This window comes from Telopea speciosissima, chromosome 3 (genome assembly GCF_018873765.1).
Source record: "Telopea speciosissima isolate NSW1024214 ecotype Mountain lineage chromosome 3, Tspe_v1, whole genome shotgun sequence".
NCBI classification, from domain to species: domain Eukaryota; kingdom Viridiplantae; phylum Streptophyta; class Magnoliopsida; order Proteales; family Proteaceae; genus Telopea; species Telopea speciosissima.
Window position 1 is genome coordinate 30,868,289 of NC_057918.1, and position 18,928 is coordinate 30,887,216.

At 39.8% G+C, this 18,928-nt stretch overlaps 2 protein-coding genes across 4 annotated transcripts in view; one reads left to right on the forward strand and one right to left on the reverse strand.

The window, feature by feature from the left end:
• Nucleotides 1-313: 313 nt before the first annotated feature.
• On the reverse strand, nucleotides 314-1,786 carry LOC122655069. The gene is made up of 2 exons (XM_043849310.1): nucleotides 1,760-1,786; nucleotides 314-1,033 (listed from the first exon to the last, which is right to left on the reverse strand). The coding sequence occupies exons 1-2, from the start codon at nucleotides 1,784-1,786 to the stop codon at nucleotides 314-316; spliced, it is 747 nt and encodes a 248-aa protein (XP_043705245.1).
• LOC122655923 (SET and MYND domain-containing protein 4) overlaps nucleotides 1,757-18,928 on the forward strand; it is an 82,821-nt gene continuing 65,649 nt past the window's right edge. For 2 of the 3 annotated variants that reach the window (XM_043850311.1, XM_043850312.1), the window contains exons 1-5: nucleotides 1,757-1,934; nucleotides 2,052-2,186; nucleotides 5,839-5,925; nucleotides 6,950-7,021; nucleotides 15,565-15,796. In XM_043850311.1, the coding sequence (XP_043706246.1) occupies nucleotides 1,806-1,934; nucleotides 2,052-2,186; nucleotides 5,839-5,925; nucleotides 6,950-7,021; nucleotides 15,565-15,796 (655 nt within the window). In that variant the 5' untranslated portion in view covers nucleotides 1,757-1,805. Of the gene's footprint in view, nucleotides 1,940-2,051; nucleotides 2,187-5,838; nucleotides 5,926-6,949; nucleotides 7,022-15,564; nucleotides 15,797-18,928 lie in introns of all 3 variants that reach the window. The other variant, XM_043850313.1, reaches the window with a different exon arrangement.

Below are 18,928 nucleotides of genomic sequence, written 5' to 3' on the forward strand. Positions count from 1 at the left end.
CTACGTGTTTCCCACTTGACAATTAATATTCTAAAAAAAAAAAACTACTTAAGTAACCTAAAGCATGTTCCTCCTGGACATGTGGTCTGGTGCAGACCATTATACGATGGTAATTTTAGAGCATGTTCCTTCTGGACATGTGGTCTAGTGCATACCATTATACAATGGTAATTATAGAACATGTTCCTCCTGGATATGAGGTTTAGTGCAGACAGTTATATGATGATAATTCTAGAGCATGTTCCTTATGGGACATGTGGTCTAGCTAGAAAAAGTTAATGATTTTTTTTTTTTTTTTTGGTAAATGGGGATATTACTGATGATGGGGGTGTGTACAACTAGTGGCATCAAGAACACAAAGATCATGAAGCCACCGAATGGAATTCGGCCAATCTGTCACACACACAAGAGACAGGGCCTTCCTTGGTAGGGCATTTGAGACAACATTCATAGCCCTAGGAACAAACGAAAAAGCAACAGAGGAGAAGGAAGGTAAGAGCCTGGCCACATCAGCTATCAAGTCCTCCACTTCCACCACTGGGCTTTTCCCACCTTCAATAAACAAGACTGCATCCCTGCTGTCGGTCTCAACGAGAATATTCTCAAAGCCCCACTCCAATGCTGCCAACAGAGCACTACGAATTGCAAGAACCTCCCCTTGAATAATAGTACCAAAATTATGAGGGATGGACCTCGCCATGCATTGAGCTCCAGTATGATCTCGAAAAATTAGACCCAAACCACCCTTTGCTTTACCTTTTGGTAACACTGCATCACAGTTTACCTTGATTACTCCCACCGGTGGGGGTTCCCAGTGTTGGCAAGTCTGGGGGGTGCCAACAAACGAAGCTGGAGGTAGTCCACCCGGCATCAAGGTAGCCGCTGCAAACTCCTGAAAAGCCTTCTCAGCAACAATAAGGACCTCTGTAGGAGTCCACGCCTTACCGTTGAAAACCAACTCATTTCTCGCGCGCCAAAGATACCAGCAAATGAAGGAGGCTCTCGAGAGATCAGCATGGGCTTTCCTCTTGTCCTGTTGAAACCAAACATCCCAGCTTTGAATCCAATCAGCTAGCCTAGGATTTTCTCTAGGTGGGGAGAACTGAGCGGGCATCCAAACCAGACACTTCAAGCGAAAGGGCAGCCAAGTAATACATGATCACCAGATTCTGAAGGAGCACCACATCTCACGCAACTTGGGTCGACTCGAACTTGCTGAGATAGAGCATGTCCTCATGGTCATGTGGTCTATCAAAGAAAAACCGCATCATTTCTCCCCAAACTGCAGTGACTGGGATACTTGAGTAAAATAGGTGATGCGTGACCAGGAGGCTAATCTCAACTATTATGTGCACAATCGCTATTTCATAATACAATAAAATGTTGTATGCATATTTGTACACTGATATGAAAGCACATGAAACACTGTAACATGATTTCCTCACTGAACTGTTGGTCCATCCCTGCTATAAATATTCTTTTTAGATGATGAGTTAAGAGGAGAGGTGTGTATAATTCCCGACTATTTGGATTGTGAGTGTATATGATACACCGATATTGGAAACAAGATTGAGAGAAGTGTTTGTGAGAAAGACTGAGAATAATTTACAAAAAAAAAGAACAAGAAAAAAGAGAAGACAAATAACAGGTTTTGTTGTAATAAGGTTATTCACAGAGGTTTGTAATACTTGTTCAATTGGCACCAGTGGCCAAATTCTACTTCGTGGCTGATGGAAGCTTGTAGTCTTACATTGTTTACCTGACGAAGTGCAAGAAGCATTTGCATTTTGGTACCGGCAAACGAAATGGAAGAGCTGAAGCGTGTGATTCCGATCAACCTTAAGAGAATGATTTTCGAAAGCACCACAGAGGATCTTTCTTCGACATGTTGTTCTCTTTTGGATTTTTTCCTTCATCTGCCGTTGTTTCATAGCGTAAGGTTTCTCCTGAAGTAAAGACCCTTGTCAACCTGCCGATTTCTGCTTGTTTTCTTTATTTCCATTTCATTTTTTTCTTATTTTGCAAAATAAAACTTCTCCTACTTTCTCTAGGTCCTGCAAGACCTAACGGACCCAGAAATGGCTATCTGTCGTAAGAATACGAAAGCTGCATTAGATTATAAGCAGAAAGGCAACGAGTGTTTTTCTAGCGGAGATTACGTCAAAGCTTTGAGTTTTTACTCCCAGGTACTGCTTCTGTTTCCCTCTTCCTCCTTCAATGTAGCGCGTATATGCAGGAATTGTTCTTTTTTCTTTTTTTTTTTTTTTGGATGCTCATAATTTCATTGAGAATTATTAAAAGTTTGCCATTGTTGGAGCTGTTTGGGATGATTTCTGGAGATTTTTGAAGATATATGGATGAACTCTGAGATTTTCTTTGAAGATGAACTTGCTTGCACTATGCTCTAGTCTCTTGAAATGAACCTGAATTGCTACCTTTAACTTATTGTTTATCCTGTTTTCTTTAATTGCTTACTTGAGCATTCAGTGTTTTACTAAGTTAGGTGCCTACAACTGCACCAACACTAAAATGAAGATGTTCGTTGCAGCTTTCCAATAGCCTGACATGATAAGACAAATTTCTAATTCCCTAGGCGATCATTTCACCACTCACCTTATCAACTCATCAAATTTATCCCCAACAAATCGTGTGAGTTGTTTTTGTGATGCAGCGGGTATGGGAATAAGCAAATATAGGCTAATTGTACCCCTTGAAATAATCTTACAAGAAGAAATGGATAGGGGAACAAAGGAGAACATCAACACAGTAGATTTTCTGATCTGATTATTACAATTTATACCTTTATCCGTAGTGGGTTCACTTGGGTTACTTTTTAGGTTGTTATGTGTAGAAATGAATGCTTAAAACGATATAGAAAAGAATGGAAACCGCAAAGAACAACCACATAATGCACATGAGGATTTACGTGGTTCGGCAAGATTCCCTAGGTTCATGGTGAGATGAGACCTGCTTCACTATCAATGGAGAATATGTTACAGCCGCTCATCGTCACACCCCTCTCAGATTACAGAGAAAACCATCTCGCTACAAGTATATAGCGAAACCCTACGTAGACACATATTACCGAAATACCCATGTAGCCCTAAATTTTTTTTGGGAAATTTACACATACCACCCCTGAGGTTTGACGAAAGGATATTTTCACCCCCCAGTTTTGGAAAATTCTGCGTACCCCCCTGAGGTTTGCAAACGGTAACAAATAAGCCTATTCCGTCAGTTCATGACTAACACTGTTAAAAATTAGACTTGAACTGACGGAATTGCCCTTCTAAGAAGAACCCAAAAGAAAAAAGGCGCAAAATCTTCCTTTGGAGTAGTATCAGGTACAGAGCTCACCGGTTTTGGCTCGGGAAGCTACTCAGCTTTACTGGGTTTGCTCGACTTGGGCTTCTTCAGCTCCGGTGTTTGTGGTTGTTGATGCTGCTGTAGATTTATTTGTTCTCCGATGAAGCTGGATTTGGGATTCCTCTTGGAGATCGTCTTCTAGATGGGTTCTTAGATGATTTTGTTTCACTTTCTCTGTCCTGCACAACCGACCAAGCATCGGCGGCAAAAGAAAACTCAGGATTTACCAAACGAAAGCTTTTGTTCGGATTCTCTCTCAACCCATAATTCAAACACTCCGAATCAGAGATTCTTCTATTAACGCCCAGAACCTTAACAAGATCACCAAGGCTCAGTCCAAAAGAAGGGAAAAGGGAAAAGAACCAAAGAAAAATCCGGTTCCCCTCTGACCTTCAACCTGATCAGACAAACCCTAATTTTAGTCCGGGTCTGCGCCACTGAATCCAAGGCAAGATTCAATTCAGATACAACTCATCACATCAAAAACCCAAAAGATGAGAGAGCAAAAGATCTCACACAACAAACTCCAGGTTTCAGTCCCATAGAAGAAAGGGTTTTGAAACCTGCAACTCATCTTCCCCAATCGATTTGGGGAAGATGAGTTGCAGGTTTTTTTTTATTTTTTATTTGCAAGGGTACGAAAATGAACTGGTTCTTCAATGCTTTCCCAAATGTCAGAATGAATTCAATACACATCCCAAGAATCAATACATATAATCCATTGTTGAATAACAGAGTATGAATTTAAAAGGGTCTATTAGCAATTAAAATGATCCATTAGTTGTGCTTTTGATGGCACATCTCACTCTGTCACAGATGGGCAAAATGTGTATTCTAATGCTTTTGATGGCAATTACGACACACTAGTTGCTGCTCTTAACAGAATTGGATATGGTCAGATGCCCATTTCCAGGAGTGATGGTGAACAAATCAGAGTTTAGGGTTAGGGTTTGAGGGTGGAGCAGAGAGTGATGGTGAAGATGGTGATGATTCGGTTCAGGCAAAGAGGTTGAAGAGGAGTGATTGAGTGGCAAACGTTTTAACGAATCAATGGGGCGCTAGGATGGTTGCAACTCATCTTCCCCAATTGATTTTGGGGAAGATGAGTTGCAGGTTTGGTTTTGTTTTTTGTTTTTTTTTTTTTGGGTTCTTCTTAGAAGGGCAATTCCGTCAGTTCAAGTCTAATTTTTAACAGTGTTAGTCATGAATTGATGGAATGAGCTTATTTGTTACCGTTTGCAAACCTCAGTGGGGTACGCAGAATTTTTCAAAACTGGGGGGTGAAAATATCCTTTCGTCAAACCTCAGGGGTGGTATGTGTAAATTTCCCCATTTTTTTTCCCACAAATGGAAGCGACGGAATACACAACATTGTACCCCCAACAGTTATGTGTGTCATTAAGTAACGTTATGGTATTATACGTGGTTAAAATAGTTTCTTTAACAAGTTCTGTTGGTTAGGAATATATGCAGTAAAAGTAAGTTTTGTGTTGCAGTGGAAGTATCTTAATTAATTGTAACTGTGGTTGGGGGCCTTGGATTTAGCTGGATGTTGTGCATCAAGTGTGGCGCTTTTCCCCATTGTTTTTTCTTAATGGTCTATGTTCTTCAAACAGTCCCGCACATGTTGGACTTCTTCGAGGAATTTCTGAAGCATTATATTGACATATGAAGAAGCCAAATTGTTCGGTAGATTAAGTGGAAAATGATTTGCACATTTTGTAAACTTTAGGCCCCAGCAGATTCCGTGATGCAGATGCATTTCATATTACATGGAGTTATTTTTGGGTTTACTTGTCATGGCCCATGGGCTGAGATATAAGGTCAACAGGTATTCTAACAGTTCTCTTGGACTAGGAGTTGTATTTTGAAAAGTTTCTTTTTAATTTTAAGAAAAGGCGAGCTAAGAGGGCTTAAAAAAGTTTGGAGTTTTCTTTTTCGGGACATGAATCAACAGTTTTGGTGTAGAATCTAGAATATGATGAGATAAAATTGTGTTTGTATGTGTGAAGTGTGCTCACGTGCTTCTCCCTCTCTTGTCTCTTCTCCTTGGTTTTTTGGGATAATGACAAATATTTTGTTAATGAACTAAAATAAGAGAATAAAGTAGTGTAAAACAACAAGAACAACTAAATTTCAAAGTGGGAGCTTGCAGGGCCCCTCCCAGACCCTGCAGTAGCAGGATCCTCGTGCACTGGGACTTATATCCTTACACTTATGTGAACATACACAAGTAAATAAAAGTTATTCTAGAAGTACAATACCCTGCTGCAATACATAATTCTTTACACATGTCATAAATTTCAAATTGAGTGCGCTTACAACATTTTTCTCCAAATCCTACTTTTTCGCTTTAGCATTTGATTTTCACAATCCATGAATGCATCAGTGATAAAATACCAACAGTAGGTATCCTGTATTTTAACATTGTTGATATGATTTATGAAATGCATTTTTGCTGCCAAGAAGCAGGGATTACGTTTTGCGCCAATGGATGCTGATGATGCGAACAAGAGCTTGGTCACAATGCTATATGCAAATCGAGCTTCGTCTTTACATGTGAGTTTGATTCTTAAAATCCTGTGTATCTTTGGCTGTAACTTTCTATGTCATTTGTTATGATGTGTCACGATAAGGGGATTTGTCCCTATTGTGATTAGTTGTTATTTTTATTTTTGGTTTTATTCTTTTCCTAGTTAGGCTAGATCTTTATTTCCTAATTAGACTAGACTTCTACTTTCTGTTTTCTTGTTGCACAAGTACTTACTTTCCTTGTTTGATTGTACTTCATCGGTTACTATATAAGTGGGGTAAGGGGACTGCTAGAGTAATGATTGCTAAGCTCCCTAGCAGTTTCTCTTCTTCTATTCTCTTTCTTTTCTCTCTCTCTCTCTCTCTCTCTCTCTTCATTCTAGGTACTGGTTACAGATTCTGGGTTTGTTACATCATTATTGATTGTGATTTGTGAACTATTGTTTTCTGTCTCAACCATATATATTTTGTTAGTTCATCTATTGAGAAACTATTTCATTCATGCTATGATTAAAATGTTGAGAATTTATGTATGTTATGGCTTCTATTGGTAGAAAATAATATGAATATCTGATCGCTCTTTATCTTTAATTTATCAGATCAAGCCTAATGCAACTGTAGAAGCATGGATACTGGTTTTTGTTTTTGTTTTCTTTGCCTTATACAAGTTAGCTCAACCACTTCTTCATTTCTTATCCAGTTGCTTGATTTGGTTATAAATATCCTGGTCCAGAGTTCCTATTTGTATAGTATATCGATTCATTTATTAAGGAACATTTGAGCATTATTCAGAACCCCCAAAAAAAGAAGCCCTAAAACCTGAAAAAATACATTTGGTTTCAATTTTTCTGGATTCATTTTTTACATGCTCTTGGCCGAAGCTTTTATGCCATATGTTAAGCTGGCACAATCGTCATCCCTCATTCGGGTTTGGAATGGTACTGCATAAGAGCTGATTTTTGTTGCTAATTGATGATATTTGAACATATAATGTTAATCCATTTGTTTATGTTTTCCTTCCCCCTTCTGTTTTCCTTCTCTTAATTGCCAGAAAATGGGCCTTTTGATGGAGTGCATACGGGACTGCGGTCGGGCTCTCCTACTTTCTCCTAGCTACACAAAGGTATTTCTTTGTTTTTTTTTTTTAAAATTAATTAATTAATTCTGTTTCATCCTAATATTGATATGAAAAGAATCTGGGTCTTCTTCATGGATAATGGAGTGCAATAAGTTGGTTATAACTGGTAGAGACACTTAGACAAGGTTCAAGGTTGAAACCGAAAATTTTCAAGTTTCGACCGAAGCTTAGTCGAAACTGTTCACATTTCGGTGGTCAAATGGCCATATTTTGGCCCGAAATTTATGGAGACCCTTGTTAAGCATCTCTAAACATAATGGAACCTTTAGATTGTTGAAAACCACATTCAAAATGTTAATTTGGTTTCGTACCCTAGGTTGGTAGTGTACGGTGTACCTTAGCTGTATTTTTCTCAAATGTAGCCTATACTACACATAATTCAGTACTAATACAAAAAATTCAATGAAAACAACTAAAATATGCAATGACAATTTACAAATGAAGACAAACTATTTAATATTATTCAATGTCAAAATGTACAACTTACAAGTACATGTTCAAGTGTACAAGCAGTATAACTCCACAAGTGTACAGTCAACCGCATCAAAGGTGAAACTCAAAAGACCCCTACAAAGTCGTTGCTCCTACTCTATGTGAATACCACATATAGTTCTAGGCGGACTCGAAAGATGAGGAAGATTGCTGCCACCGACGAAACTGTTCTTCCGATTCTATCACAAAAGGTGGTCATGTCATGCTATTTCTGAAGAAATGCTCAAATTCCATCACATCAGCCTGATAGGTCCCATCATCAATATACTCTAGGGACCCCAACCTCGGATATAGATCACCAGGTTGGGAAGATGATGCAAATGTGCCGCCACTATAGCTGCTTGGTGGGCTGGGCTGATATGGTTGTTGGGAGCCTGGGAATGAGAAGATGTTATTCACAAAAGATGCCACACCTTGTCCTTGTGACTGATCATCATGAGTAGTGATGAATGAAGATGACGAAGAGTACTGATCAAACCCATTATACCCAATACTGGATCTCACTGTGGGAAATGATGGTGCACGCCACTGTCCCGGCTATCAATACCCACCATATCCACTACTACCCTCCAGATTGAGGCCTCCAACTGTGCTAGACAAGGAAGAAACATCTATCTCCAAGTCAAAGCTGTTAGGCTCCTCATCTAGTATGAACTTGCGGCACGGGCCGCTGGAGTAACCTGCACGTGTGGCTGGGGGGGGGGGGGCACATGCACCATGGTCGGCATCCTGTGTAGCATGATCAAATTGTGTCTCTCTTGTGAATCAGATAGGCTATGACTCTGGCTTCGTATCACGGCCTTAGTCTTTGCTGAGCTAACCGTGCCGACACTTAGCACTCTTGTAGCACTCTAAGGCTTTGTATGGCAACGTTCAAAAAAACCAATTCTGGTGTTTTTGGAATAGAAATGGAACATATCTTGTATGTGTTGTCTGGTCTGATTTTTTTTTGAAAAGAACTGGGTAAAAAAAACATATTTGATGCCCTTTGGAGAAACATAAAGAAGTTGTACGAAAAAAACAGACATAAATTGCGGATCAGCACGCGACATAAGACAAAACTTACGACATTCCGAAGGACTCAACTTACGACTCTCGACTGGGAAGGGTCTCAACCATCATCTCACTCCTCTTTGTCACTAACCTCAAGAGTCTCTGATCTCATCATCGCTACTGTCCGCAACCCTCATATCAGAATCGCTGAACTCCTCTGAACTGCTCCACGCTACTGTGTGCAACCCTCATCTCAGAATAACTGAACTCCTCTGAAGTCTGAACTTCTCGTTGCTACTGTGCGCAACCCTCATCTCAGAATCACGGAACTCATCTGAACTCCTCGACGCTACTGTGCGGAATCCTTATCTCAGAATCGCTGAACTTCTCTGATCTCCCCATCGCTACTGTGCGCAACCTGGAAATCGTTCGTAGGTATCCACATCTGTTTGCCCTATCAATCTCCATCTTCATTGAAGGTGGCCACCTTTGTTTGCCTTAAATCTCCAGCATTTCAGGTATTTTCTCAAATCTCTCTTGAATTGTATCCAAATTGATGCATGGTTTGCAATCTCTTACCTGAAATTTATGGATTCTCCCAAATTGATATATGGTTTGCAATCTCTTACCTCAAATTCATTTGGTTCTAATGAAGAAATTGGTGTTTTTTTTGTTGTTTTTATACTTAAAATATATGGGTTCTCCAACCCTACAAATTCGTTTGGGCTTTTATGAATGGATGTTTTGCATGATTACATCATGAGCCATGTTAGTATCTCCCCTTCTCATTGTGTTGTGCTGTACTAAAAAATGACAAAAAAGTTTTCTAGCTGAGCAGCCATTACAATAGTAATGTGGAAGTCTGATGTGATCGATCCTTACGAATAATAGGGGTTGTTTTTTTTCCCTGAATAACTGGAATTCTATCCAAATGCACTCATGTAAACTAATTGTATATCCTTTTTTTTGGTGAATAAAAAATCCATTTCCAAAACCATGAAGGGGAGAGAAGGAAAAGGGGGGGGGGGATATACAGGGGGGAAAAGGGGGGTGGAGAGCAATACAAGCCTCAAGCCTAAGGAAGGAGGGCTAGTAGACCTAAAAAGAGAGACATCTAATCCCCAAGAGACAACAATGAGCCTGTTCATTGGGGAATCAAAGAGGGGACCATGAGGGAGCGAATGAAGCTTAGAGGAGACAAAAAAAGATGGCTTTCCAAATCAAGTCTAAAGAGCGAGAGTTGGAGGTCCATCTTCTAAGATTCCTCTCCATCCAAATGTGAGATAAAACAGCCCCGAACACAAGTTTACCAACTGTATCATAGATAGAGGTACCAAAAAAAGTCATGTCCAACCAAAGCCATTCCCGAGCGAAGGGTAGAGGCCTCCTACGACTGGGCCAGAGGGAGCTGAGGGGTAAAAAGGGCAGGAGAAGAAAAGGTGGTTGATATCCTCAATGCCATTTCAACAAAAAATACAGGAGAGGGAAACAAGGATGTTGCGATGAAGGAGGAAAGCTTGGGTGGGGAGGCAAAGGTTAAGGGTTCTTCAGATTGTGAAGCTATGGCGGGGGATGTGGCCTTTGAACCAAACTAATTTGTGCCAAAGGACTTTCGGGGCTGGGGATCTGACAAAATTCCAGGTAGATCTAAAGCTAATCTTGTAGCCTTATTATACCATTAGTATATTAAATCACATGGCTGTTGTTTCTTTTCCTGAATAACCTGAATTTTATCCGGATGCACTTATGTAAATCCCTATTGCGTGTGGTACTAAATCTCGTTTCGTTTCGGTGTTTCGGTCTGACCGAAATTTCCGAGATATCAAAATTTCGAAGAAATTTCGTCGAAATATGGTATTTTTCTATGGGTGTAAAATGCCAAAAAATGACCGAGATTTCCAAAATTTTCGAAACGAGATGACCGAAATTTCCGAAATATTCGAAATATTGCATTTTTTCATATCGGACTTGTGTTTCGTTCCGGACAGGTCGAGATACTCGAAATATTCGATATCTCGACCGAAATTTCGCGAGTTTTAGTACTATTGCGTGTCTTTAAGTTAGATGCTTTTCAATAGAGATCCCCACAACAACAGCTTGTTACTGGAACCCAAGATGTTTATTATTTTTCTTCTTGGTATTTCCCCTTGGCATTGTAGGACAAATCCACTAGTCATCCTTAGTTCCAATGGGATAGAATTCCTTGTGAATGGTGGCTGAGATGAGAGACTCGATCCAAGACACTCGAGTGAACTCGAAATAGCTATGATAGCAACCTACTTTAAGAGATGCATTTGTTTTTTTCCAGTTGTTTTAAGTAGAAGGTGCCCAAGAGCATTGCTACCAAAACCCAAGATACTGTTAGAGAGTGGGAGACTAATGCCTTTGGTAAAGATATTGGTTAGCTGAAAAAACAAAAGGTGCAAACACATTGGAGTCTAGTTGACACGTGTCTGTAATGTCTGCTCATCTCTCTTTACTCAAATGTCTACATAACCCACTTAGGTGACAAAACCTTAGTACCCAGCCTATTCACTTTGATCAATTATCAAAATTATTGAATTTGGATTATGCAGTGACAAGAATTGATTGGGCAAACCTCAACTTGATCGGTTATTGTTTTTGTTTCTTTGTTGTTGGTCGACAAAGCTTTGAGTTGAATTGAGGATGGGTAATAGATTTTCAGTTGTTCAATTAGGTCTCAACTTGCTTTGTAACCCTTTTATGATGAAGGTTATAAAATAAGAATTAAAGAGAATGCATGGAATAAGAATTGATGTTTTAGTTTTTGTAATATTCCATCATATTATGCAATATGTAAATAGTGAAAAAATGGCTAGTTCACAAGGTGTTAATGAGAATGCATGCATGTAGCTCTATGCTTGAATTCCTTTCCTTCATGTTTTTACTTTTTTATTTGGTGGAATAGTTAAAAATGACGAGTTCTCAAGGAGTGAATGAGAATCCAAAGTGGAGCCAAGCCAATGTTGACCTTTTTGTTATGATAATGCTGAACAAGGTTAGGAAGGGCAACAAAAATACCGATACTTTTAACAAAGCAGGGTGGAGAAACATTATGAATGAGTTCAAAGAGAAAATTAGTGTCTCTTATAATATAGAACAATTGAGGAACAAGATGAATAAACTGAGGCAGGACTACCGTAGTTTTAAAAGTTGCTGGAGACAACTGGCTTTGGTTGTAACAGTCTGACCCGAACTTGCACAATTGATGATGAATTTGTATGGGCTACGCACGTACAAGTAAGCTTAGATTTTATTAGATAATTGCGTTGAAGTGGAAAAGAGCAGTAATATAATTGTATTTTATTGATTGTGGGTGTTTATGTATGTTAGGCAAACCCTAAATGTGTAAAGTTCAAGAAGTATGGTCTTCCATAGTAGCCAGAACTGTGCATGATATTTGGGGTTACTTATGCAAGCGGTGATGGCAGAATGAGTCAGCACAATGCTTTATCAACAAATGAGTCAAATGACATGGGGGATAATAACAAGTCTTGTGAGGGAGTGTAGTTATGCTGAGAGAGTCAAGCTGTTGGGAGACAATCAACCTGAAGCTACCCCCACACCAGCTCCAACTCACAAGCATGATAGGACACCTAATACAAAGAGAAAAAGGAGCAGACGCTCTGATTTCTCACTGGCATGCAAGGCCATTCAAGACATCAGTAGATCAAGGTTGGAGAGGGATGCTAGTATGTCTTGTACATCAACCCAAGCTGTTGAACTGCAATATGGCATTACTAAGGCCATAGAAGTGCTCGTGGCAGTTAACAATCTAGACAAGTAATTGTATACGAAAGCAGTTACACGATTCATGTCAGACCCCACTGGAGAGAGGCATTCATCTCATGCCCTTCACACCACAAGAACAGACTTCTTAGAATGCTTGACTGATGATTTCTTTATTCTACTGATGGATTCTATTGATCAAGCGCACTTGTGGACCGATGGAGCCGTCGTGCATTTTCTTCCAACTGTATGACAAATGCATACCGCATCATAGTGTGCGAGAAGAAACGCTCGCAGTCCTCCACAACTTCACTGTAAATGGCCTCATCTACATACTGGAGGTAACCTATCCTAGAGTAGAGGTCACCGTAATGTGAAGAACCCAGCTACAGAGCCACTATAACTTGATGGTGTTGGCAGCATGTACGGATGGTGGTCTGGGTAGGAGAAGCTGTCCACAAAGGATGATCAAGTATGTCCCTGTGAGTGCGTTGTACTCAAAACTGGGAACGGATGAATAAGATGCATGCTTCCCCACGCCAGTGAAATGGCCTTATGCACTGAACTTTCACCATCTGCTCTCTTCAGCAAAGGATGGGGCACGTCAGTGCCCACTACCTCTGCTGTTCCCTAAACTCGTTCCTCAAACTGTGCTAGACAAGCTATCATTGTCCATACAATAAGCGTGCTCTTTTGGTTGGAACCAGTGATGAGGTCCTCTCGTGTAGCCTGCACGTGAGGATGGATGTGCACCGTGATGAAACTGGGTTTCTTCAGGGAATCGAATCGGCTCCAGTGCTGCCCCCTGCTCCTCTTGTGCCTGGTCATACTGCTCTCGAAGTACATCATATGCATCACCACCATCATCATCATCGCCACTATCATCTCCATGAGTAGACATTGACGGTGTGCAAGTGTGACCACTGGAATGGAGATTACGCTACTTGTGGCTTTTTTTCTTGTAGATGCCAGGATCTTGCTCTAGTACGGGGTCCTGTTGTGGTGGTACTAGAGGTTGAGGTGAACAGCCCTCGTACTTTGTTATCTCCTGAAGAGAAACCCATCGTGCCTCTCCTCCCTTGTGGCTGTGCAGATCCACTACGTCTAGCATCTGCTCTAGACCGACCAGCTCCTCCCCTAGAGGTTCTGTGTCTATCATGCTCCTCATGAAAAGTGTCTCCGCTTCTCGCCTGTGCCCGCCAAAAATCCCTATCCCCTACCTCTCTATGCACATCATCAAGCACATACTTAGGGTCATCATCATCATCCCCCTATCCTGGCTGTGTGGGTAGAACTGCTTCCTTAAATTCCACCCTTGCCTTCCTCTGATGCCGGCCCCTCGTGTGTTCAGCTATGGCTCTAGGAATCTGCACTGGAACCATAGGGCATGTGGCTCATCTTTGGCATTCCCAGCCAAATGTTGTTTCAGTCTTGGGGCACAAGCTCCCATGATCTTCTTTCCACAGTTTTTGCATTGTGTTTTTCTCTTGTCACCATCAATTGGTTGTCCATGCTCCATGCTATGTCTCCCCCGTCGCCTCCCCCTCACTTGTTTCCTCTCTTGTGATCTTGTCGCATCACCCTCCCCTGTTGCATCCCTCCTTGGAGGCCATTATCTCAGCACCATACTGTTGCATAACGAAAATAAGCCATTATTAACTGAGGCACATCAACTGAGACCGCTGAACAACTATGTCGTTTACTTATTATTTTTCCCCAACACTTGTATTTTTCTCTTTATTAAAAAAATATTGGCTTAATACAACAAAATCAAATATGATACAGCATAATAAATCTCATAAGCAGTTCAAAACACATTGAATTTACTTTCATAATTTTTTTTTCTTTCAAACCAACACAGGATTTTATTCCTTATTTTCCCATATTTTTTGAATTTGTAATATATTTTATTTATTTAAAAATACAAAATGATTATTCGAAGCAAAGATAAAATAAAATAAAATTCCAACTCCATGAGGCCGTAGATCGAACAGTGGTGTCTAACATATAAAATTGACAACCATTCTTTTATAGTAACCCTAATTTTTCACATTTTTGTTGTAGGAAAATCCATTTTTTAAAATGAATATTATATATATATACATAAAAAAAAAAAAAAAAAAAAAAAACCCAACACCATGAGTCTATAGATCCAGTGTCTAATATATAAAAAATTCATCATCAACCAACAGGTGTATATCATATTATTTGCAAAAAAATCATTTTTGGGAAAAAAGTTCTTTACCTGGATCTGTTGAATGTGGCCAAATCTCCACCAATATGCAACAACCGATGTCTTTGGAATGATGTGGCAACCCCCCAACAACATATTCCAAGAGTTTGATTAGGTGCTGTGGCCAAAATCCAAGAGAGGTGTTTTCTCCTTTTCCCATGTGAAACCAATGAAAATAGAGAGGTTTGGCCGAAATTTCCACCATAACCCATGAAACAATGCTTTTTAAGTAAGCGTGTTTGTATGGTTTTGCCCAAACGATATGAAAGAGTCCGAAATTTCGGCGATATACCGAAATTTCGACCAAAATATGTACACTTTTCTATTTCGTCTTTGGGATGCCAAAACTTCTGAAATTAGCGAAATTTCACCATCTCGCCGAAATTTTGAACTATGAGCTAACCACTGCATATTTACCCTATTTTTTGTAAAAATTAACTTTAGGGAAAAGGAGTATTTCTCAAACACTGAATCTTCAAAAACTCTCACTCAAATGCACCAAATATTTGCTGTAGATGTGTTGTAATAACCTCTAAGACGTTGTTCTACCAAGATTAGCAAGTGATTTTGCCCAAAAATTTAAAACGGTCAAAATCTCATATTTTTAGTTGAAACTGCAAAATGATTCATTCGAATTTTTCCCTTCTATAAAAAGCAATTATACCGTGTCGGCAGTACAAAACTGAAACCCGAAATGGTACTGAAATTTTAGTTGAAACTCTTCATACCTGCGGAGTCCCATGGCGTTTTTGGTCGAAACTGAAATTTTTTTTCCGAGATTTCGGTCATTTACTTGTGTTTGTGTTATCTTCTCTGGAGTCTGGACTTGTGATATGGAGTCGGCATTGATACAACAACATATAATAGTTATATATCAACATGACAATAACTACAGCCAGAATTAAATAAACAAACATTATGGTAACAGCTATCAAGTAAACTTGGGCAAAAAAAATATATGAACTTACTAAAATAATGTTATTGTCCTTTGGGAGGTCATGTAAGCTGTTTCTTAGTTTACCGTTGGTTATTATCTGATTTAGAATTATTTTTATTGCAGGCATGGTATAGGAGAGGTAAGGCGAATGCTTCCTTGGCAAATTATGAAGATGCAATCCGTGATTTGAATGTTGCTCTGGACATGGAGCTCTCTTTACATGGAAAGTCCCAGATAAAATGTGAGATTGATACAATTCTCGACCACTGCAGGAGGACTAAGGGGACCAGTAGCTCTTGGGATAGTTCTAGTGAGCGGAACTTTGGATCCTGTGGTAACTCAATCTCTATGATTGGTAAGATTTGAATTTTTGTCTTTGTTTCTGCTAAGATGAGTGAAAATTTTCGGTGTTTATGTTTCATTCCATCTCCAAATCGGGTAAAAACTGATGCATGTTCGAACTTCGAAGAGTGTACCACCCAGTAGATGACAAAATAAAAAATCAATACCATTGGAATGCGTAACTGTAAATATTTAATGTAAGTTGTGACATTGTAGCATTGATGTTTCTATCAATGTTCATTGTTTTGGTTAACCCCCTTATTTTTCACTATGATTAATTCTTGTTCCCTACTGCAGATTACCTATATACGCAAGTTTGAGCATTCTCAGACCTGATATCTATATAGAACATCAATACCATCCACAATATTTTCTTATATGGGTGCATTTGTGCTATGGGATGTTCGAAAATTGGGTAAATGTTTCTTACTGAGAGATGGAAATAGGAGTGTTGCACCACCACCAACCCCCTCCAAAAAAAAAAAATAAAAAAATAGTGGCATTCCTCTTGGGCTTTCCTTGCCGTGGAAACAATTCTCCTTCTCTGTTTTGAGTGTATTTGTTTTTCTTCCCCCTGTGATTGATGGATGAGAAATTTTATTAGGGGTTAGGATTGGAGAAAAGATAGAGATAGCCCCTGAAAATATGGTTCATGATCCTTAAAGATAGCCCGGTACAAGTGTCACCACTTTAGGGGCAGAACCGAGGTTTCTCTCTTTTGGGGGAATGGAAGCACCAGATGGAAATAAAATGGCATATGATAAGACACACCTATTTGATTAATGATACAAAAACTATTTTGCAGATAATCTTTCTCTTATTTTGAAAGTCCAAAAATGTTTTCATTTGAAAACTCCAAAAAAGTAGTACATAAATCAAATGGTTAAATATTATCTAAAAACGACGTATCCAGTGCGTGAGGCTCCCGCCACTGCGTGGTCGGGAGGGTCATAAATGTACGTAGTCTTACTAATAAAACTCGTCAACTAGTCATACCTAACTACTCTAGTCAATTATTGACTAGTTGTACCTAGGCAACCTGCTTGCTGGTAGTGCCTGAATTATGTTAGTCAGTGTGTCTATGGCCAAAAATGCCTAAGTGGTCGCCTAGAGGATGTTTAATAATGATAACACTTTACGATGGAGAGTCTCCAAAGCCACTGTAGCCACCTCTTCAATTAGAACCGAAAAAATTTAAGCTGTTACTTTTATCAATAATAATCAATAAAATTTTAAAGGTTACTTTGGGGCCGGGCCCTATAGCATTTTCTTGGTTCAAAAAATACAATATGTATAAGCTTAAACTCAAACCAAGCCCAAAAAAGAACTCTAGAGTTAAATAAGTGTTAGAGTTTATGTAACAAGGGTACTTTAGGAACTAGTTTGTTGTCTAGTTGTCTAGTTGTCTTATATTGTATTTTCTCTTTTTTACCTTTTACCTCCCTAGGGAGGTCTATGTAATTCCTTACATCTTATTAGTGAATCTATACCTATCTTTACTCCTTCTCTTCAGCACCTCTTAAGGGGGAGAATAGTGGGAATGAAGAGGCTGTTGTTATCCCTTTGCTCCCACTTTTGCCTACTCCATTTCTGTTTGATATTGGGAGGCATAAAGAAGGGGCTGTTGTTGAAGAAGGGACCGTTGTTAAAGAAGGGGCTGTTGATATTGATGATCAATCAGGTGTTGGTTCTGGTAATAAGGAGTTAGTTGTGTACAAAAGAAAGGGAAGGAAGACAAAGACCTGCCAAGATTCCTCTTTGGATCCACATCTTGAGCTCCACCTTCCTCAGTTGGGTAACATTCCTTCTCTTCCCTCTGAGTTAGATCTTCCCATTGCTATTCGAAAGGGAAAGAGAGTTTGTACTGATCCCATAGCCCAATTTGTCTCCTATGATGCTCTATCTCTCATAAATGTTCCTTTTACTGCTGCCCTTTCTCCATTTTCATTCCCAAGAATGTCACTGAGGCCATGTCTGACCCCAAGTGGAAGCAAGCCATGTCTGAGGAAATGCTGGCACTTGAAAAGAACTGCACTTGGAAACTGATTGATCTTCCCAGGGGGAGAGTTCTAGTTTGATGCAGATGGGTCTACATAGTTAAGTACCGGTCAGATGGTACAATTGAGAGATACAAGGCCAGGTTGGTTACCAAAGGATACAATCAGGTGTATGAGATTGGTTATCAGGAGATTTGCTCCTGTGGCTAAACACAACTCAATAAGAGTTCTCTTGTCTTTGGTGGCTAACAATGATTGGCCATTGTATCAGTTGGATGTGAAGAACATTTTCCACCATGACGATCTAGAAGAGGAAGTGTACATGCAGACTCCACCTGGCTTCAAGTTTCCCTCAGGTGAAGGGAAAGTGTGTCTCCTTAAGAAGGCACTATATGGTCTCAAACAATCCCCAAAGGCATGGTTTGAGCGGTTTAGGAAGGCTATTCTGAAGAATGGGTATTCTTAGAGTCAAGCTGACCACACTTTATTTACCCGGCGAGGTTGACCACACTTTATTTACCCGACGAGGTAGTGGTACCATCACAACCCTTATTGTCTATGTTAATGACATTGTAGTGATTGGGAAATGGTAGAATTGAGATAGCTAGGTTGAGCCGCTGAAGACCTACTTGGCTCAACAGTTTGAGATTAAAGATTTGGGTCCCTTGAAGTATTTCTTGGGAATTGAAGTGTCAAGGTCTAAGAATGGAATCAACATATGTCAAAGGAAATTTGTTCTAGATTTGTTGAAAGAGAGGGATGTTGGGTTGCAAACCAACAAGTTCTCCTATTGAGCATAACCACAAGCTAGGAGAAGACTGTGGCCCCTCTCTTGTTGATGCCGGGAAGTACCAGAGGCTAGTGGGGAAGCTCATTTATTTGTCTATGACCCACCCAGATATTTCTTATGCAGTGGGAGTGGTGAGCCAGTTTATGCATGCTCCCAAGAGTGGGCACTTGGATGTTGTATATTGCGTTCTTAGATACTTGAAGTCCTCTCCAGGGAAAGGACTATTGTATGCTAGGCACAACCACTAGAGGATAGAAGGCTTCACAGATGCTGATTGGGCTGGATCCATCTCAGACAGACGGTCTACATCTGGTTATTGCACATTTGTAGGTGGTAATTTGGTCACATGAAGAAGCAA